General features: G+C 37.1%; 1 protein-coding gene across 1 annotated transcript in view; it reads right to left on the reverse strand.

The window, feature by feature from the left end:
- The window catches only part of LOC146145704 (uncharacterized), a 51543-nt gene continuing 36136 nt past the window's right edge, over positions 1-15407 (reverse strand). The window contains exons 5-19 of the mRNA XM_083390653.1: positions 9328-9456; positions 8424-8558; positions 7986-8108; positions 6997-7113; positions 6556-6635; positions 5949-6156; positions 5312-5449; positions 4011-4189; positions 3133-3275; positions 2774-2903; positions 2251-2357; positions 1477-1663; positions 1103-1196; positions 544-657; positions 1-197 (exon numbers count right to left, since the gene is read on the reverse strand). Coding sequence (XP_083246779.1) covers positions 1-197; positions 544-657; positions 1103-1196; positions 1477-1663; positions 2251-2357; positions 2774-2903; positions 3133-3275; positions 4011-4189; positions 5312-5449; positions 5949-6156; positions 6556-6635; positions 6997-7113; positions 7986-8108; positions 8424-8558; positions 9328-9456 — 2081 coding nt within the window. The remainder of the gene's footprint in view (positions 198-543; positions 658-1102; positions 1197-1476; positions 1664-2250; positions 2358-2773; positions 2904-3132; positions 3276-4010; positions 4190-5311; positions 5450-5948; positions 6157-6555; positions 6636-6996; positions 7114-7985; positions 8109-8423; positions 8559-9327; positions 9457-15407) is intronic.

The following is a 15407-nucleotide window of genomic DNA, read 5'->3' on the forward strand; positions in this document are numbered from 1 at the left end:
TCACTTTTTGCTTCTTACAGCGTTGTCGTTTATGTAAGTCAGGCTGTATTCTTTTTGTTTGTCTTTTCTTTGTCGCACAAGAAAAACAGCTAAAGCCACGGCGATGAGGAGCAATAGGAGCACAGCCAGGGCCACAATCAGCCAGAGTATTGTTCGATCTTCTGTGGTTGTTATTTTGTCATCATCTTGGGGGGATCCTATAAAAACATGAGGTGATTTTTTGAGAAAATACTATTTCTGTGCGAAAATTACTTTTGTGTGATTTTTTTGCAATCCGAATGTTTCACAGAAATTAGGTTTTAGGTTGAAACAGTGTATTGAAATACGAGTTTTAAATTTATTTTGTGTATTACTATTAATATCGAACTGAACTGTTTTTTGTGGATATTATATGTAAATTTATATTTTTTATTTCAAAAAATGACTGCTATTCATGTAATGATATAAGATGTTTTTTGTCAAATGTGAAGCTATCTTGTTTCGCTTTCATATCGTCTAGTCGTTTTTCAACGATATTTGCTTCTTTAAATTTTGAATATATACTTTGGCATGTTCCGTCCGAATCCTTGACGGTTCCTTCAAGGCAAACGCACTGTTGGATAAGTTTGGCATCAAGAACGCACAATCCGTCGCCGCAGTCCTTCCGGCAAACATCCTCTGAAAAAACGAAGTTTTGTGTTATGTGATTGTTCGTTCGTATTGTTATTGCCTTACATCATATCTTATTTGATTAATTACAGCTGACAAATATCTCTTTTTTATTATGTTGCAAGTTAATTGCCCTGATAAAGATTTCCACAATAGGTCTTAAAACGTTGGGAAATATTAAAATAATTTTAGGACAATCAATTTTATATATGATACAATGCCTGGCAGCAAAAGTTCATTCATCTGATTTTAATATTAGTAAACCGACAGAGTATGATATCTTGGCCTTGTATCACGCTGCAGAGAGGGCGTCAACAATAAAGAGCTTAAGTTGTCTCAAAAAAAAACTCTTCCCCTATTCAAAAGGGTGCGAAGAGCTGTTAATAATTGTGGGCATAAGGTGGGACGAACTATCAATTCATTGTCAGACCGTGACAAGTTGACAAAGCTTTACCTGGGTCTCTGCTGTAAGAAACGCTCGCTGTTCCACTGACGTCCCGCTTGTTTTGATAATGTAACGATCTTTTTCTCCTTTTCGCACCAGAACACTAGAATGTGATGAAAATAATATTTTTTTTATCGACATTGACCTTTTACAGGCACATAGAGTAAATGGCCCTATTATTCGTTCAAGAACAAAGATATGTTTGTGATTAGTGGTGAAAATTTTGAAATGTGTAACTAAAGCTCCACATAACAAACTTGTCACATGTTTTAAAATCACCACATTAAAAAAAAACACATTTAAAATGGCGCAAAATTATATATTAAACTATGCGGCTAAAACATATGAACGAACCATGAAAGACACGCTTTACGTTGACTAACCGTTCGGGTACAGTTGGTGGTTGTCGGATTGCAGATCTCGACCACGAAAAATGAAGTTGTCGTAGAACTGCCTTGCTGGAAGTGAGCTTGCACTGATACGATTACATTCCCAGAAACGCCGCTCACAAAACTCAAACTGTTGAGAATGGCGTCGTTGTTTCCATCTTTTGTCACCGGGCAATAATTTCTTAAAAAAATCGATTGTTTTCTGTTAGCGAAGTCGCCGTATTTAGGTGGTAATAGACATATGCTTGAACATTTATTCACGGATGTGTAGCCTACTGTAAATATCGGCACCGTATATTTCCTGTGAAGTCTCGGCGAAATATATATTGCCTTTATAGTCGAAGCCCTAACTATTGCCTATATATGCAGTCTCGAGAAAATAAATGTTGCCTAGGTGGTCTCAAAGAAATAAACGTTGCCTATGAATTCTCGAAATATAAATATTATCTATGGAGCTCGAAGAAATAAATATCGCCTATGATAGTCTCAAGAAATATTTCCTATATGTAATGTCAGGCATGGGTGCTAACACGTTATTTTACCCTCAAATGTTTAGCTGTTTCGTTGTACTCATTTATCATTTATCACGTTAACATACAACCTGGACCGTTTAAAAAGTGACGATTCATGAAAGAAAAACGTTTAACTTTTTCTAATTTGCTACGTCCTCAGAATGCAATACTGCCCAAGATGTATAAGGTCACAAAAAACATTGAAAGCTCGAATTTATCTACGAACGTTAAGTGTGATATGAATAGATTTCCTTACTCTATTAGCGGCAACGTTTTGCTTATGTCTTCTGCGGACGCCGTCCAAAATTCCTTCACCACCATCACAAATTTGGAACTCCACAGATTGGAACCTGTACTGCCCACCTTTAAACAATATACGATTATACGTTAATATTAAGGTAGCAAATTTTATTTGCTCAACGTAGTGTAACGCAAGGTAGGCGTAGCATAGAAATGATTCATGGCTAGAATGTAAAAATTAGAGTCTTAACTCTCAAACTGGGATCCATAAGTAACAAAATATACGTGCATATTTGTTTCACTGCTTGTACGAGTAGTTGGTATGAGTACTCATATAGAGTAAATATTCTTCGGTGTTTTAGTTATCCCTGTTTTAAAAGTGAATAAAGTTTTTCATTTTTTTAGAAAAAACTTAAAAAACTACTGAAGAATAGATTTTTGGGCGTAACTATTCTCTTGAAAAATATTTTTATAGGCATTTTTTTAGTATCGGTTGACCGCACGTAACGGAGCTAGTAGGACACACATACTTTTTATACCTTGAAGTAAAGTTGATCACTTGTTTTCACACTTCCAGTAAGTGGTGTTTTGAGAGACGCGTCGCTGTAGATTTGTGCAGTGAAGGTAGCGCTGACCAGTGGGTTGTTAACCTCCGGAGCAGTAATGACCCTTTTTATAAAAAAAATTATCGTTTATGACGCATTTGCTGTGTGTAAAGGCAAAACTTGTCGCCAACCATTTCGGTAGAAATGTTGTAACTTGGTTGGTAAAATAGCAGTTAATTACGGCGACAGTACACTGAAAGGACATCGCAGACTCACCGAATCTGTCAATTAGTGATGCGAGTAAGGCAGGCTAGATCAACAACACGCTTGCGTGTGAGGTTCGATTTACTTACGGCTGTGTGGCATTGAAATCGATCGATACGTTTTGAGAAGTCGAAAAGCTACAGGCGAGAGGAAACACGATTTCGGATCCTGTCACTATCACGCCATACACAATGGCAAGATTCCACTTGCGCAGCACATGTGTTCCGTTAGTCTGAAAAAAAAACTAAAACACTGAACTGCTGTTATGCATCGACTTAAAAATTATTTTGTAATGAGTCAGCATTTTGTAAAAATCCAGATGCAAAAGTGTTCTGGTGACACTTCATGAATCAAATTGATGTACAAAAAGTAATTTGTAGATGTTTTAGGGAAATGAATAGTTTTTTCTTGTTTTTAGTTTATTTACAATTTAGAAATGTCCGATAATATCACATCGGAATCCATACCCAATGCCAAGTGATAGTATATTCGTCTGATATACCAGGGTGATATCGGTGCCGATCCGATACCAAAATTATAAGTATTTTAGCCATTGTTTGCTATTCAACGCAGTGATGTATTGAAATGTAAATTTGTCAAAATAGCTGGTTAACAACCTTAGAAAACTAAATGTCTCAACACTCAAGCAATTGTTGGGACCGAATCCAGGAAAAATACCTTTACATGTTTTAATGTCATCTGTGTTGCTTGTTATAGTAATGGCGGCATTTTGTGTCGGGTCGCATCATGATAGTTTTGTCAATTAAATGTCAAGTATCAGACCTGGAAAATAATAGCTTAGCGGTCCTGATAGCAACGCACTAACAATTCTCTGTTATTCTAAGGTGCGTGAATGAAATGCCTATTTTCAAATGACGTAACATATTGTAATTCGGAAGTACCTACTGAAACTATTAACATACAAGCGTCGCTTTACTTCCAGTAATCATCTCTAATAAGCGCCTACCGTAACGTTTGCGTTGCATGTCCCGTTGAACTTCCAGTAACCAGACGAGTCGTTGGTGCCGATGCAGTTATCGCCCAACACCAGCATTGATTGGTTGTACACCCCTTTAGCCTGGAAGTAGCTGGCCAATGCCCAGACCTCAATGCGGTCGCTGTAGCACGTGAAGTTGACGGGAAAGGCTGATATACAGATATTGTTCAGATTTAGATGTATGTATGGATCATGGGGTTAAAATCCAAAATTAACCTTGAAATAAAATACAGAGAGTTGCCTAACTTTCCCACCAAAAACTAATATTTCCATTAGGCAAAACCTAGAACAAAAATACAAGGCTTGTTTTGAACACTTTTATGTGTGAAATAGTTGGAATATTAAAGGCCATACAGAAGTAAGTATAGCATTTTGATTGTTTCGAATATATTTATTTCGACCAAAAATTAATAAAGAGATATTCCAAACGTTCAAAATGTTACCTACTTCTTTATGGACTTTAATATTCTTACTGCGTCTTACCACAACCTCCAACCGTTATGCTCGAAACTTTTATGTGTGTTTTGTGCATTAATGTTCAACCCCGTGGTTGAAAAGCATAATGAAACTTAGCACAACTGAGGTACGTTTACCTATTGGGGAAAACTTTATAACAACTATGCTGAGGCTTTGTTGATAATTCTCCCATGAGTTTGTCGCGTTAGTCGAGCACGTATGTTAGGAAGGTTTTATTATAACGTCAATAAAGCTTCGTACGCCTTTCACATATATTTTATACACATATAGTCACTTGGTGCACGTTTTTCCGACTTGACCGGTTGTAAATGTATGTACTTCTTTTTACAGTTACGGCACCTTAACGCTTTGGACGAATCACAAATTTGAAATAAGCCACACAATGCTTGTATGAATAAAATCCTTGTAGCAACAACCTATAGAGCTTTGTCAGACGATATCTTGTTGTATTTAAGGGTCAGTCTGTTGTGTAACCACTTGTGGTTTAAGGCTGTTCTTTCCTCTAATCCGGTGACGTTATTTACTTTCCTATTTTGCGTGCTTTGCATCGGTCGTGGATGGGGAGAAAAAAAAAGAATAAAAATTAAAACTTGAAACTTATTTACAGCAGCTGGATTTTTTTAATAAACTGAAAAGGAGAAATATTACGTGGCTCACTTAGGGTTTGATTACCGGGGCATGACAAAAATCAAAGCTTTGTTGGGACACTTCGTTACCGCGTAAGTTGAGCATTTAAAATCGAAATATAACCTCAGAAATTTGATGGACACTATTATGTGACATTGATTACTTACTGCACGTGGTTCCGACTTCGCCGGTTGCAGATAGATCGGCGTAAGTTTGAGGGCAGGCACAAGTAAAGCTGCCGTTGGTGTTGGTGCAAACGGCGTTTGGGGAACAGTTGTCGTAATTGCTGGCACACTCGTCGTAATCTAGAAAGTTTTTCAATCCACACATAAGCTATAACGACCAGTGTTTTTCAAACCTTTGCAAGATTTTTGCGATGCTGGCTCTTTGATATTTTAATGAGAGGCGGTTACTTGTTTACCAATAACTTTTTTACTTCAAGACAAATCAGTTTATTGAAATCGGTTTATTTGTCATTCCATTTACCCCTTTAGATTGGATTAAGGGAGGTGAGGCAAAGTCAGCAGGGCCTTTTTTATCCAAAGCCGCGCATCATATATGGATTCAGCCTAACACTTATTAAAATTTAGTTTAGAAGACATGGTGGCTTTTTTTAAAGTAAGTTGAATTGTAAGGAACAGTTGGGTGATTTAAAGTAGGAGTGAGACATAGCGTTTTTTAAAACAACGAAGTTGCTACTGCTAACACAACTTATCGCTTCATTTGTATACTGGATGTTTAGTTATAAGTAATTCTGTGCTGTGTTTAACTGGGTTGGACTTATCCAAGCGAATGGTTACTCACCAGTAATCGACGTAACAGGTAATGCGTTTAGCGTGTTGATTACAGAATGCGCAACCAAGAGAGCCGTAAGTTCATCAGGCGTGCCCGAAGCCCCGGTGAAACAGTAGCTGATGATAAACTGCGATGTTGGGCCGCTCACTGTATTATCGACGGTTGCGTTAACGATGGAATGCGTAAACGACGTGAGTTCGTTGATTATGGTGATCACCTAAATGCACGTGGTTTTAATTTTCCGGGTGAAAATAACAGGCATACACGATTCAATGGTTGTGAACCCTTTATGGGTTGTCTCCAGAGACGTCGGCAGAAAATTTTCCAGGGGAGAGGGGGGCAATATGAATATCAACACATAATTTAACTCCAGTACCTATGATAGTGCTTCTTAAAGTTTTTCAGTTTTGTTCACCCCTAGCATCTATCTCCAGATTTCATTCACCCTTGTCCCATGATATGATAAAACTACCTCTTCTATATCTAACACCCTAAAATGACTTTAGTAAAGCTAAGTTTTACCATTGCAAATCTACACTTTTCTCGAGACCAACTTCACTATTACAACAAGCAAAAAAAAGCTTGACGACGTTTAATAGAAGTGGTATATACTTACATCAGATACTGTGGAGCCAGACACTGTAGCAGCTCCAGATACGTTCACAATAGCACGGTAACAATAGTCGTTGCTGCTGACTGTGAATATACAAACAATTTAATGTCTTATTTTTTTGGTTCTTAACATTGTGATTTTTCTACCGTATATGGTTTTATACTTCAAAAAGTTTGACACAAAGCAATAGCCGTATATTGCTTGTAATCGTCGTAAAAATAGGCGAAATTAAATATCGACAACAGGGTTATTGAAATCTGTTAACCAGCGTTTTCCTTCGTTTTTGCTGTGTGTGAAAAATGTGAAAATAAACCTAGGTAATCGAAAGCATTTCATGAGTTTATCTTAGACTGGCAATCTACAATCTTTACCAACGTTGATTTTTTTTAATTATTAGCGTTCACCTACAAAAGGCGGCAATAACTAAGTATACCGATGCCTTACCAATACAATATGTTCCGTTGCCCGTAAATCCCAAGTTACAGGCACACGAAAAGCTTCCAGGTGTGTTTTTGCAAGCTGCGTCGACATGACAGGGACTAGCACCACATTCATCGATGTCTGTGAACAATCACAAAGTTGGTGTAACTGTTTTTGACCCCCATTTCGTGATAAAAAGCAAGGTTGCCTTTCAATAACTGTGCTGTTGCTATCAGCTAGAGACACTAAAAATAAGCTCTTTAGGTATATATATATGGTTTTGTTTTTGTCCGACATTTTGGCTACCTATGCAGGACTCCGAAACGTCGGACAACCGAAAGACCTTCTTTTTATCATTTTGTCATCGCTTTGCCCCGTTTTTTATACAAAACGCAAGGGGTAAATAAAATGAAAGTTATCATGACTTTTAGATGTTTTATATTTTGCCCCTACAAGAGGGATGTATACGTTTATAGCAGGACTGTTGGTTAAAAATCACCGTAGTCCGACTCCGGTCACATGTGTGATGTTCTCGATTCCCGAGTATGTCTGCGACATTAAAGCCTGTACTTCACGTATTTACGTAACTAAAATAAGATGGATATTAAGCAATCTACTCATAGAGATGTCAATAAATCATGTAAGCCCAATACATGGGAGAGGGTATTTAACCATATACTATTCCACCGTAACGATTTACAGTTTGCGGCCTTATTGGGTACTGCTCATGCACACGTGGGACTCTGTTCTTATGCATTCTTACTCGAGTCCTGGGTCCGCCTCCGTCGAGTCCCGGCTCCTATTACGATTACGCACCCCAGCGATTTGAGATGCGTGAGGCGTCATTGGGTGTTTCGATTTTCGGACAAAATCATGCAGTAAAATTTAAACTTTCTTCCGACGATTCGGTATTCTTAGCTTTCGACGAATTGAACCTCACTGTCGCTACTCGAGTTTTCGACTGTAGCCTACATTAGTGGTACTTTACGCATTAACACGCGCAAAAGACTTACCAGCACAGGTTATACCATCTCCACTATACCCTGTGTTACAAGTGCACGTGAAAGATCCAACAGTGTTGCCACAGGTGGCATTCGTGCCGCAGTTGTTGTTGCCCGTAAAGCACTCATCTTCATCTGTTGGGAAAATAGGAGTCGAACAATCAATTTTCGGTTAAAAAGTTGGCAAATTTGAATTTCTTCTAAAAAACTTGTGTCAGCAGCAACTTGCAACTGCTCAAACGTTAGCAAATAAAAAAATTGTTAAGTACAGTACTTTATAGATAAACAAACAGTTAAATATGTGTTGATATAAGTGCTTGACAGTAACGTAAACGGGTAAATCGGCGTTTATGGTCTTATTTCACCATGTTAATAAAACAGGTGCAGTATATAACTTAGGTCAAAGCGCTGCAATTTTATTCTATTGCTCATCTGTTATTCGAATCTTACCATCACACAAAAAAGTTGAGCTGTCAAATGCGTATCCGGCGTTACAGGCACACATATAAGACCCGGCTATGTCTGTACAATTGAAGGTTTCAGCTCCACATATCGTTGTATTGCCCAGCACGCAATCAATTGTATCTGCAACATACATTTTGTTAAAACACATACAGCATATATAGCTGATTGTAAGAAAGTGTTGGGCAGATGAACACTAATAAGTGGCCTTCAAACACAGGTATGGTTTTGGTTTAATGCGTTTTAATTTAATATCGGTACCGAAATTTAACTGTTATGTAGATCAGGGATGTTCAACACGCGACCAGCCTGATGTTTACGTGCTGCCCACCATTTACTCTCACTTAGTGTACCCATTTTTTAAAACAATTGTTTCGACTATTACCAAAACGTGTAGAGCACGCAGTATTTGATGTAATTCCGTAGTTTTTTTAAGAATGTTTTTGAATGGTCTGCCGCGTCGCAACAGCGATTGAACACTTGTGCACCCAACAGTGTTCAGCGAGAGTTCTAAATGTGCGTTTTTGCGCACCGTTTTAAGGATAATATATCAGCCCATGGGTTTCGTATTATGTTAAAAGGTTGGACATCCATTATGTAGCTATACAAAAAACTAAAAAACATCATCTCAAATTAAAAAAATAACATTGGAACATTATACTCAAAAGCAGATGATTTCCTTCAAACTTATCTACTATAGACTTTGTTGCTATACGGGTCGCGCATTTTAGGAACAAACGAGCCTTTCTAACGTTTTGTATCGAAGCGACTCGTTTCTCATTTTTGGTGTTGCAAACACCAATGATCATACCAATGATGTAGGTGCCCTGGCGTAGTGGTATGAGAAAACTGTCATTGCCGCCCACCGATTGACCACTATTGATTAACATACCGATACAATTGACGCCGTCACCAGTAAACCCAGATGCACAAGCGCAAGAGAAAGATCCCGGGGTGTTGATACACACTCCGCCGGTGGAAGAGCAGTTGTTCAAGGAAGAATTGTTGCATTCATCCACGTCTGGTGTAATAAAGGACAATATATATAAAATACACAAGCTTTATTTATAAGTTATAACTTTCTGCTTGAAACCAAATTAAATCGATTAAATATAAAAATAATTGCCATGCTCTAATTGTTTTGTTTTTTGCAAAAGTAGTACAATGGAAACATTACCGATTTAAGATTTAATTATCGGACATTTAGTAAAACAAAACAATAAACAATTATAAATAGTAATATCCTGATTAAACGCGAAGTACCCGAAATAGGAATGCAAAGTAAAACTAAAATGGAAGAAATTTATTCACTTGTAAATTAAGAACAATATTGAAGAACTCTAACTGTAATATTCAGTTTTTAAAGAAATTAAATTTGTGGTGAGTCTCGCGTCGAAACTATTTGTTTAAAATTTACAGGCTGGCAACTGGATATTTATGCAAACCATCATTTTTGCATTTCAATGTAACGATTTATGTTATACGAGCCAGATAACCATAACTATGTTCCGTTTTGACTTCAGGCGACTCACCTTCGCACATCATTGTTGCGTTGTTGAAATAGTAGTTTGCGCTGCAAGTGCAGAAGTACGATCCCACCGTGTTGTTACAAGTCACTGTTTGTGCTCCGCATAAAGTTGCATTCGTGGGTGTACATTCGTCAATATCTTAAACAACATATATTGTAGTAGCATAATTGTTGTAGCATAATGGTCGGAGGCTGTAGTAAGACGTAGTTGAAAATATCAAAGCCCATACAGATGTAGGTATCATTTTGAAAGATTTGAATATCACTTTATTTAAGTTGTTTCAAGTCGAAAATCTTTATTGAAGTCGAAGTTGCAACAATTCATTTCGCAACAACGGTATATACGTGCAAAAATTGGAATAAAAAATAAGCGTCCGTAGTTCCTAGGGGCGGCGAAAGACTGTTAATTTATCTAATAAGCTGCCCTCTGGCTGTGATTCAATTCGTGTTCATTTTTGCAAGAAAAATAAAGGAAAAATAATTTGTTATAGGCTGGTTTTGCTTGCAGGATTCTGATTAGGCCAATTAATTTCGCTAAATCCTTTCAAGAGTTAGTAGAAATAAACTTCATCCTAAAGAACATTGTTACGATAATAATTTGGCATCGGATCGGCACATTACCACCTTAGTGTCGGACGAATATCCTTACTACCACTTGACATTGAATAACAGCTCCGATTCGATATAACCGGATATATCTAATCATAAACCTATACACATGTACGCAATTCACCACGTCAAACCTGTAAACCGCCTTACCTGGACAATAGGTTCCGTCGGGGATAGTAGTGTTGTACGGTCTGTACCTGGCTGTGCTTTGGCCTTGTTGGAAGCCGGACGGACAGGAACATTTGGCCACAGAAGGTCCGTACGATGTGCACACTCCGTTCGCATCGCATGGACTGTCGGTGGCACAAATGTCCGGGACTGCAAATTAAACCGTTTGTTTTTACTAGGAGTTGTTTTCCTCTATTCAGCGTTGTAAGTAAATTATAAGTGTAAACTCGGATCGGGCGCCTAAATATTGGTTTCTATGCCAACTTTTGAAATAAAAATTTGCTAACGTTCATCATTTTAATCCGAATATAAGTTGGTTTTGTGGCATCTTACAGCCTTTTATGTAGCGGCTCACGTAATAAACACTTATAAATTCGGCAAACCCGCAAAACATCTGGAACCCATCATTTGAACTTCTTTGGATAAAAAAGAATTTATTTTATAGAACGGAAAGGTGTCATCCGTTGTTTTTCTACTACACATTATCGTTTGTCGTTCTACACTCGTGTTTGGAACTGCATTTCCCCCTTCTTGCGATTTGCTACAGACGTTTTAAAGTACTGTTTTATATACAAAATTGTTGCTGCGTATACAAATTGTTGCTTTAATATTACTGATTTACGGCGTAGGCCTAATACAATGGGTTGCCATTAAGGCACCATAACATAGCAACAGCTTCCTTTTAATTTGTTGGCCCCGATACTGAAGCATTACAAAATAACAACATGCACTTTTTAACCTACTTATGAATTGCATGGTGTTAAGAAGAGAAAGCGCTGCCTTGGCCTCTGTGAGGTTGAAATAAACGAAAGGCTCACTCGGGCTGAGTGTGTAATTTACTGGCGTTCCTGGAACACTGGCCGTTGACATGTTGTAGTTGTATCTGAGGAACGCTGCAGCAAAAATTGTTAACGAAATTATCAGTCTAGGAGGACTCCATGTTTTGCCAACCAAATTTGCTCAAAAAAGTGTCAAGTAAATTTCGTGAAAAAAAATCTTTAGTTAATTAAATGCGCGTAGAAACTTTGTTCATTTTATTTGCATCTTTATGGGATCGAATTAAAATTATTATGAACGAATTAAGTGTCGTCTGAGGAAAAGCTGCAAATACAAAGTAAAGCGTAAAGCGAGAATCCGTTTGACTGTTCCGGTTCAGGTTCGGTGCGGGTTCAAGGATTTTTTCGGAATCCGGTTCCGGTTCGGATACAATATAAGTTGCGTTAAATCTAAAATTGGGTCAATAAATGTATAGTGAATAATTTTTAAATTGTAAGTCATTTAGACTAGGTTACGTTACGTGAAATATTTAAAAAAAAAATCAACGATTTATTTAATCAATATTCGTATTTTTGTCTTAAAATTTCGAACATGGTGTAACTTGACTCGATAAAATACAAGTTGTAACGTCATGCTGGAGTGAACCGCTTTTGTTTACAGGTTCGGGTTCAATTAAGGTTCATGTTCTTTCAAATTATTCGGTTCACTTCCGGTTCGGGTCCTTAAAATCTTACAAAAAACGTTTCAGGTTCGACTACGGTTCGGAAGAAATTGAGTCAAAACCGGTTCATAAAGTTCCGGTTCGGTTCCGGTTCGACTCCCTGCGAGAAAATGATCGTAGTTTTATGAAATAAAGTTGTCCATATTCTAACGAAAAGAAACGAGATTGATTTTAGATTTTCACATCGTTAAAACTGAAATCAAATACAGAACAACCTCAAAACTATATTTCGTTCACACATCCAAGAAATATGCCAAAATGCGAAAAAATCATTGCTAGAGATTACCGGCGTTTGTGTCCACGGCTGCATTGGCAAAATTTCGACAACCAATCCAGAGAAGGGTGAAAATAAAACCATAGCTCCCCATTGGCTTTTAATTAAATATAATTATATCTCTAAACACTTCAATAATAAAAAATGACATGACGATAATTTTATAAACGGTTACGATTTGCACTTTTGAATTCTAAGAATTGTTTTGGCTTGTCTGTACAAACTGTTATCCGATTTAATGAAATCTATAAAATTATCCGTAACTGTAGGCTTTAAGTCAGGGGTTCTTAAACTGGGGTCCATGGACCCCTTGGGGGTCCGTGAACTAGTTTTAGGGGTCTATCAACGCCTAGTTTAAATATTAGTGTATATTTATCAAAAAGAAAAAATTGATTAAAAATAGAACGGTTTTACACTGACTGTAATAAGACTTCATTTCACTTTCACATTTTTGGACGGAAATCAGCAGATTTAAGTTTAATTGAATTGTGACGTAAATTTATGACGTCATTTTAAAATTTTTTTAGCCTAGCGTGGTCCGAGCGAGCTCCAAAAAAATGTTAGTGTCCGTGGTAAAAAAAGTTTAAGAACCCCTGCTTTAAGTAATACAGCCTCAATTTATTCTTTCCACCCAAATAGTCACTAATTACGACATCCTTTAACATTTTTGTAATTAATTTATTTTGTAACTCTTTTATAAAGTTTTTAAACAACCTACAATACCACTCTATCCAGCTGACTAGTACAAATTCGTAAAAACAGGTAATTCTAATTTTCGTGCAGCGTGTAATTGATTTTATTCTCGCCAGTCCAACTTTAAACTACAAAGGTGCGTAAAAACCAGTCCTGATAATTCGAAGCCAAGCCAAATTGAAACTAAGCGTTAAGTAGCGAGTTTAAATCTTTCCAGATTGCTAGAAAGTGGTTTAACGTGGGTGAGCCCATCCCTTGTATTTAGCCTTTATTCGTAATCGGCTCTTCAAAGTCGGACCGAAATTTCACTTGGTATCCTCTCTCTTCCATTGGGGAAACAAACGGTAACCGTCATAGGACAAGCCCCGGGGTTACGCACGACCAGAACTACTTGCCTTTGAAAAGTGAAGTGGGAAACGTTTTGTGTCTCAGAGTGAGTTTATTTGTATTAACACCGGTCAAAATATGTTGTCGTTGCAAGTTTTATGACACATATTAACCGACCTTTATAAAGCCGCGGTTGGAGAAACCAGTGATTCAATTTACTCTATCACACTAGGACGATGTTTATTAAAAAGATAATCTTATTAGTTATAACCCAGCAAGGACTGTTATGTTGTCCAAAGGGAACATACCCAGTCACAACCTAACAATTTGCACGCTATTGGGATATTTTGAGCAGCATATAGCTCATGTTTGGCAGTATATAACTCCGCAATTCAATTTACCTCTTGCTTTTTAACGATTTATATTAAAATGGTAATCTCATCAGTTATACCCCAGCAAGGACTGTTATGTTGTCCAAAGGGAACATACCCAGTCACAACCTAACAATTTGCACGCTATCGGGATATTTTGAGCAGCATATAGCTCATGTTTGGCAGTATATAACTCCGCAATTCAATTTACCTCTTGCTTTTCAACGATTTATATTAAAATGGTAATCTCATCAGTTATACCCCAGCAAGGATTGTTATGTTGTCCAAAGAGAACATACCTATGTCACAACCTAACAATTCGCACGCTATCGGGATATTTTGAGCAGCATATAACTCATGTTTGGCAGTATATTACTCCGTAATTCAATTTACCTCTTGCTTTTTTACGATTTTTATTAAAATGGTAATCTCATCAGTTATACCCCAGCAAGGACTGTTATGTTGTCCAAAGGGAACATACCCAGTCACAACCTAACAATTTGCACGCTATCGGGATATTTTGAGCAGCATATAACTCATGTTTGGCAGTATATTACTCCGTAATTCAATTTACCTCTTGCTTTTTTACGATTTTTATTAAAATGGTAATCTCATCAGTTATACCCCAGCAAGGACTGTTGTCCAAAGAGAATATACCTAGTCACAACCTAACACTTCGCCGCACGCTATCGGGAGATTTTGAGCCATATGTATATTATGTTTTACGTCATGCGTACTTTGGGTTCACCAGGGTTTCTTAACCGGTAGGTTATTATCCAAAAACGGATAAAATGTGACTATTTTAGTGCGTAATTTTGCAAAAAATATTACATACTTTGTTTTAACTTAAAGCATAAAGTGCTATCCAGCCTATGAAGTTTTTTTAATTAATGGTGGACATGTAAATACTAATTAACTGGCCATTCGCGTTTTAACTATACTCCAGCACATAACCAATTTTAAGAGGCGAAAACTGAAATTAATACATTCCTGTTCAGAGCAACGACACTAAAAAAGTTAAATACCACTATGCCCTGGTTGTTTAGCTTTTAAATATTTAAAAGAATATGAAAGGTTGGGTACACTATGCACGGATCTGTAATGTAGCTTGACAATAAATTGCAAAGCCAAAAAGGTTGAGTAGATCAAAATGATCTTAAATTAGACGTTTCGATACGAGCTTTAATCATCTTCAGTTAAAATATGAAAGGTCTTTCGTGTACTTTACTTTATTTTATTTATACGCGAAATGGACAACTTTCTTGTACGCGAAATGGACGACTTTCCGTGAACATTCGTTTATCTTGCGGTAATTTTCGTTCCGGTACTTAGTTAACCTACACTCTGTGTGACACAGTGCCTTTAAAATGCTTTACGAATAGGCCCTATGTTATATCCATGTTCAACAAAGGATATACGCTATATGCGCTTCGTTGTTTACGGTTTATTTATTGAGTTGATTTATTCTTAATGGAGTTCATATTTTCAAAAAATCTAAATTTAA

This window comes from Ascidiella aspersa, chromosome 5 (assembly GCF_963924565.1).
Source record: "Ascidiella aspersa chromosome 5, kaAscAspe10.2, whole genome shotgun sequence".
Classification (NCBI taxonomy): domain Eukaryota; kingdom Metazoa; phylum Chordata; class Ascidiacea; order Phlebobranchia; family Ascidiidae; genus Ascidiella; species Ascidiella aspersa.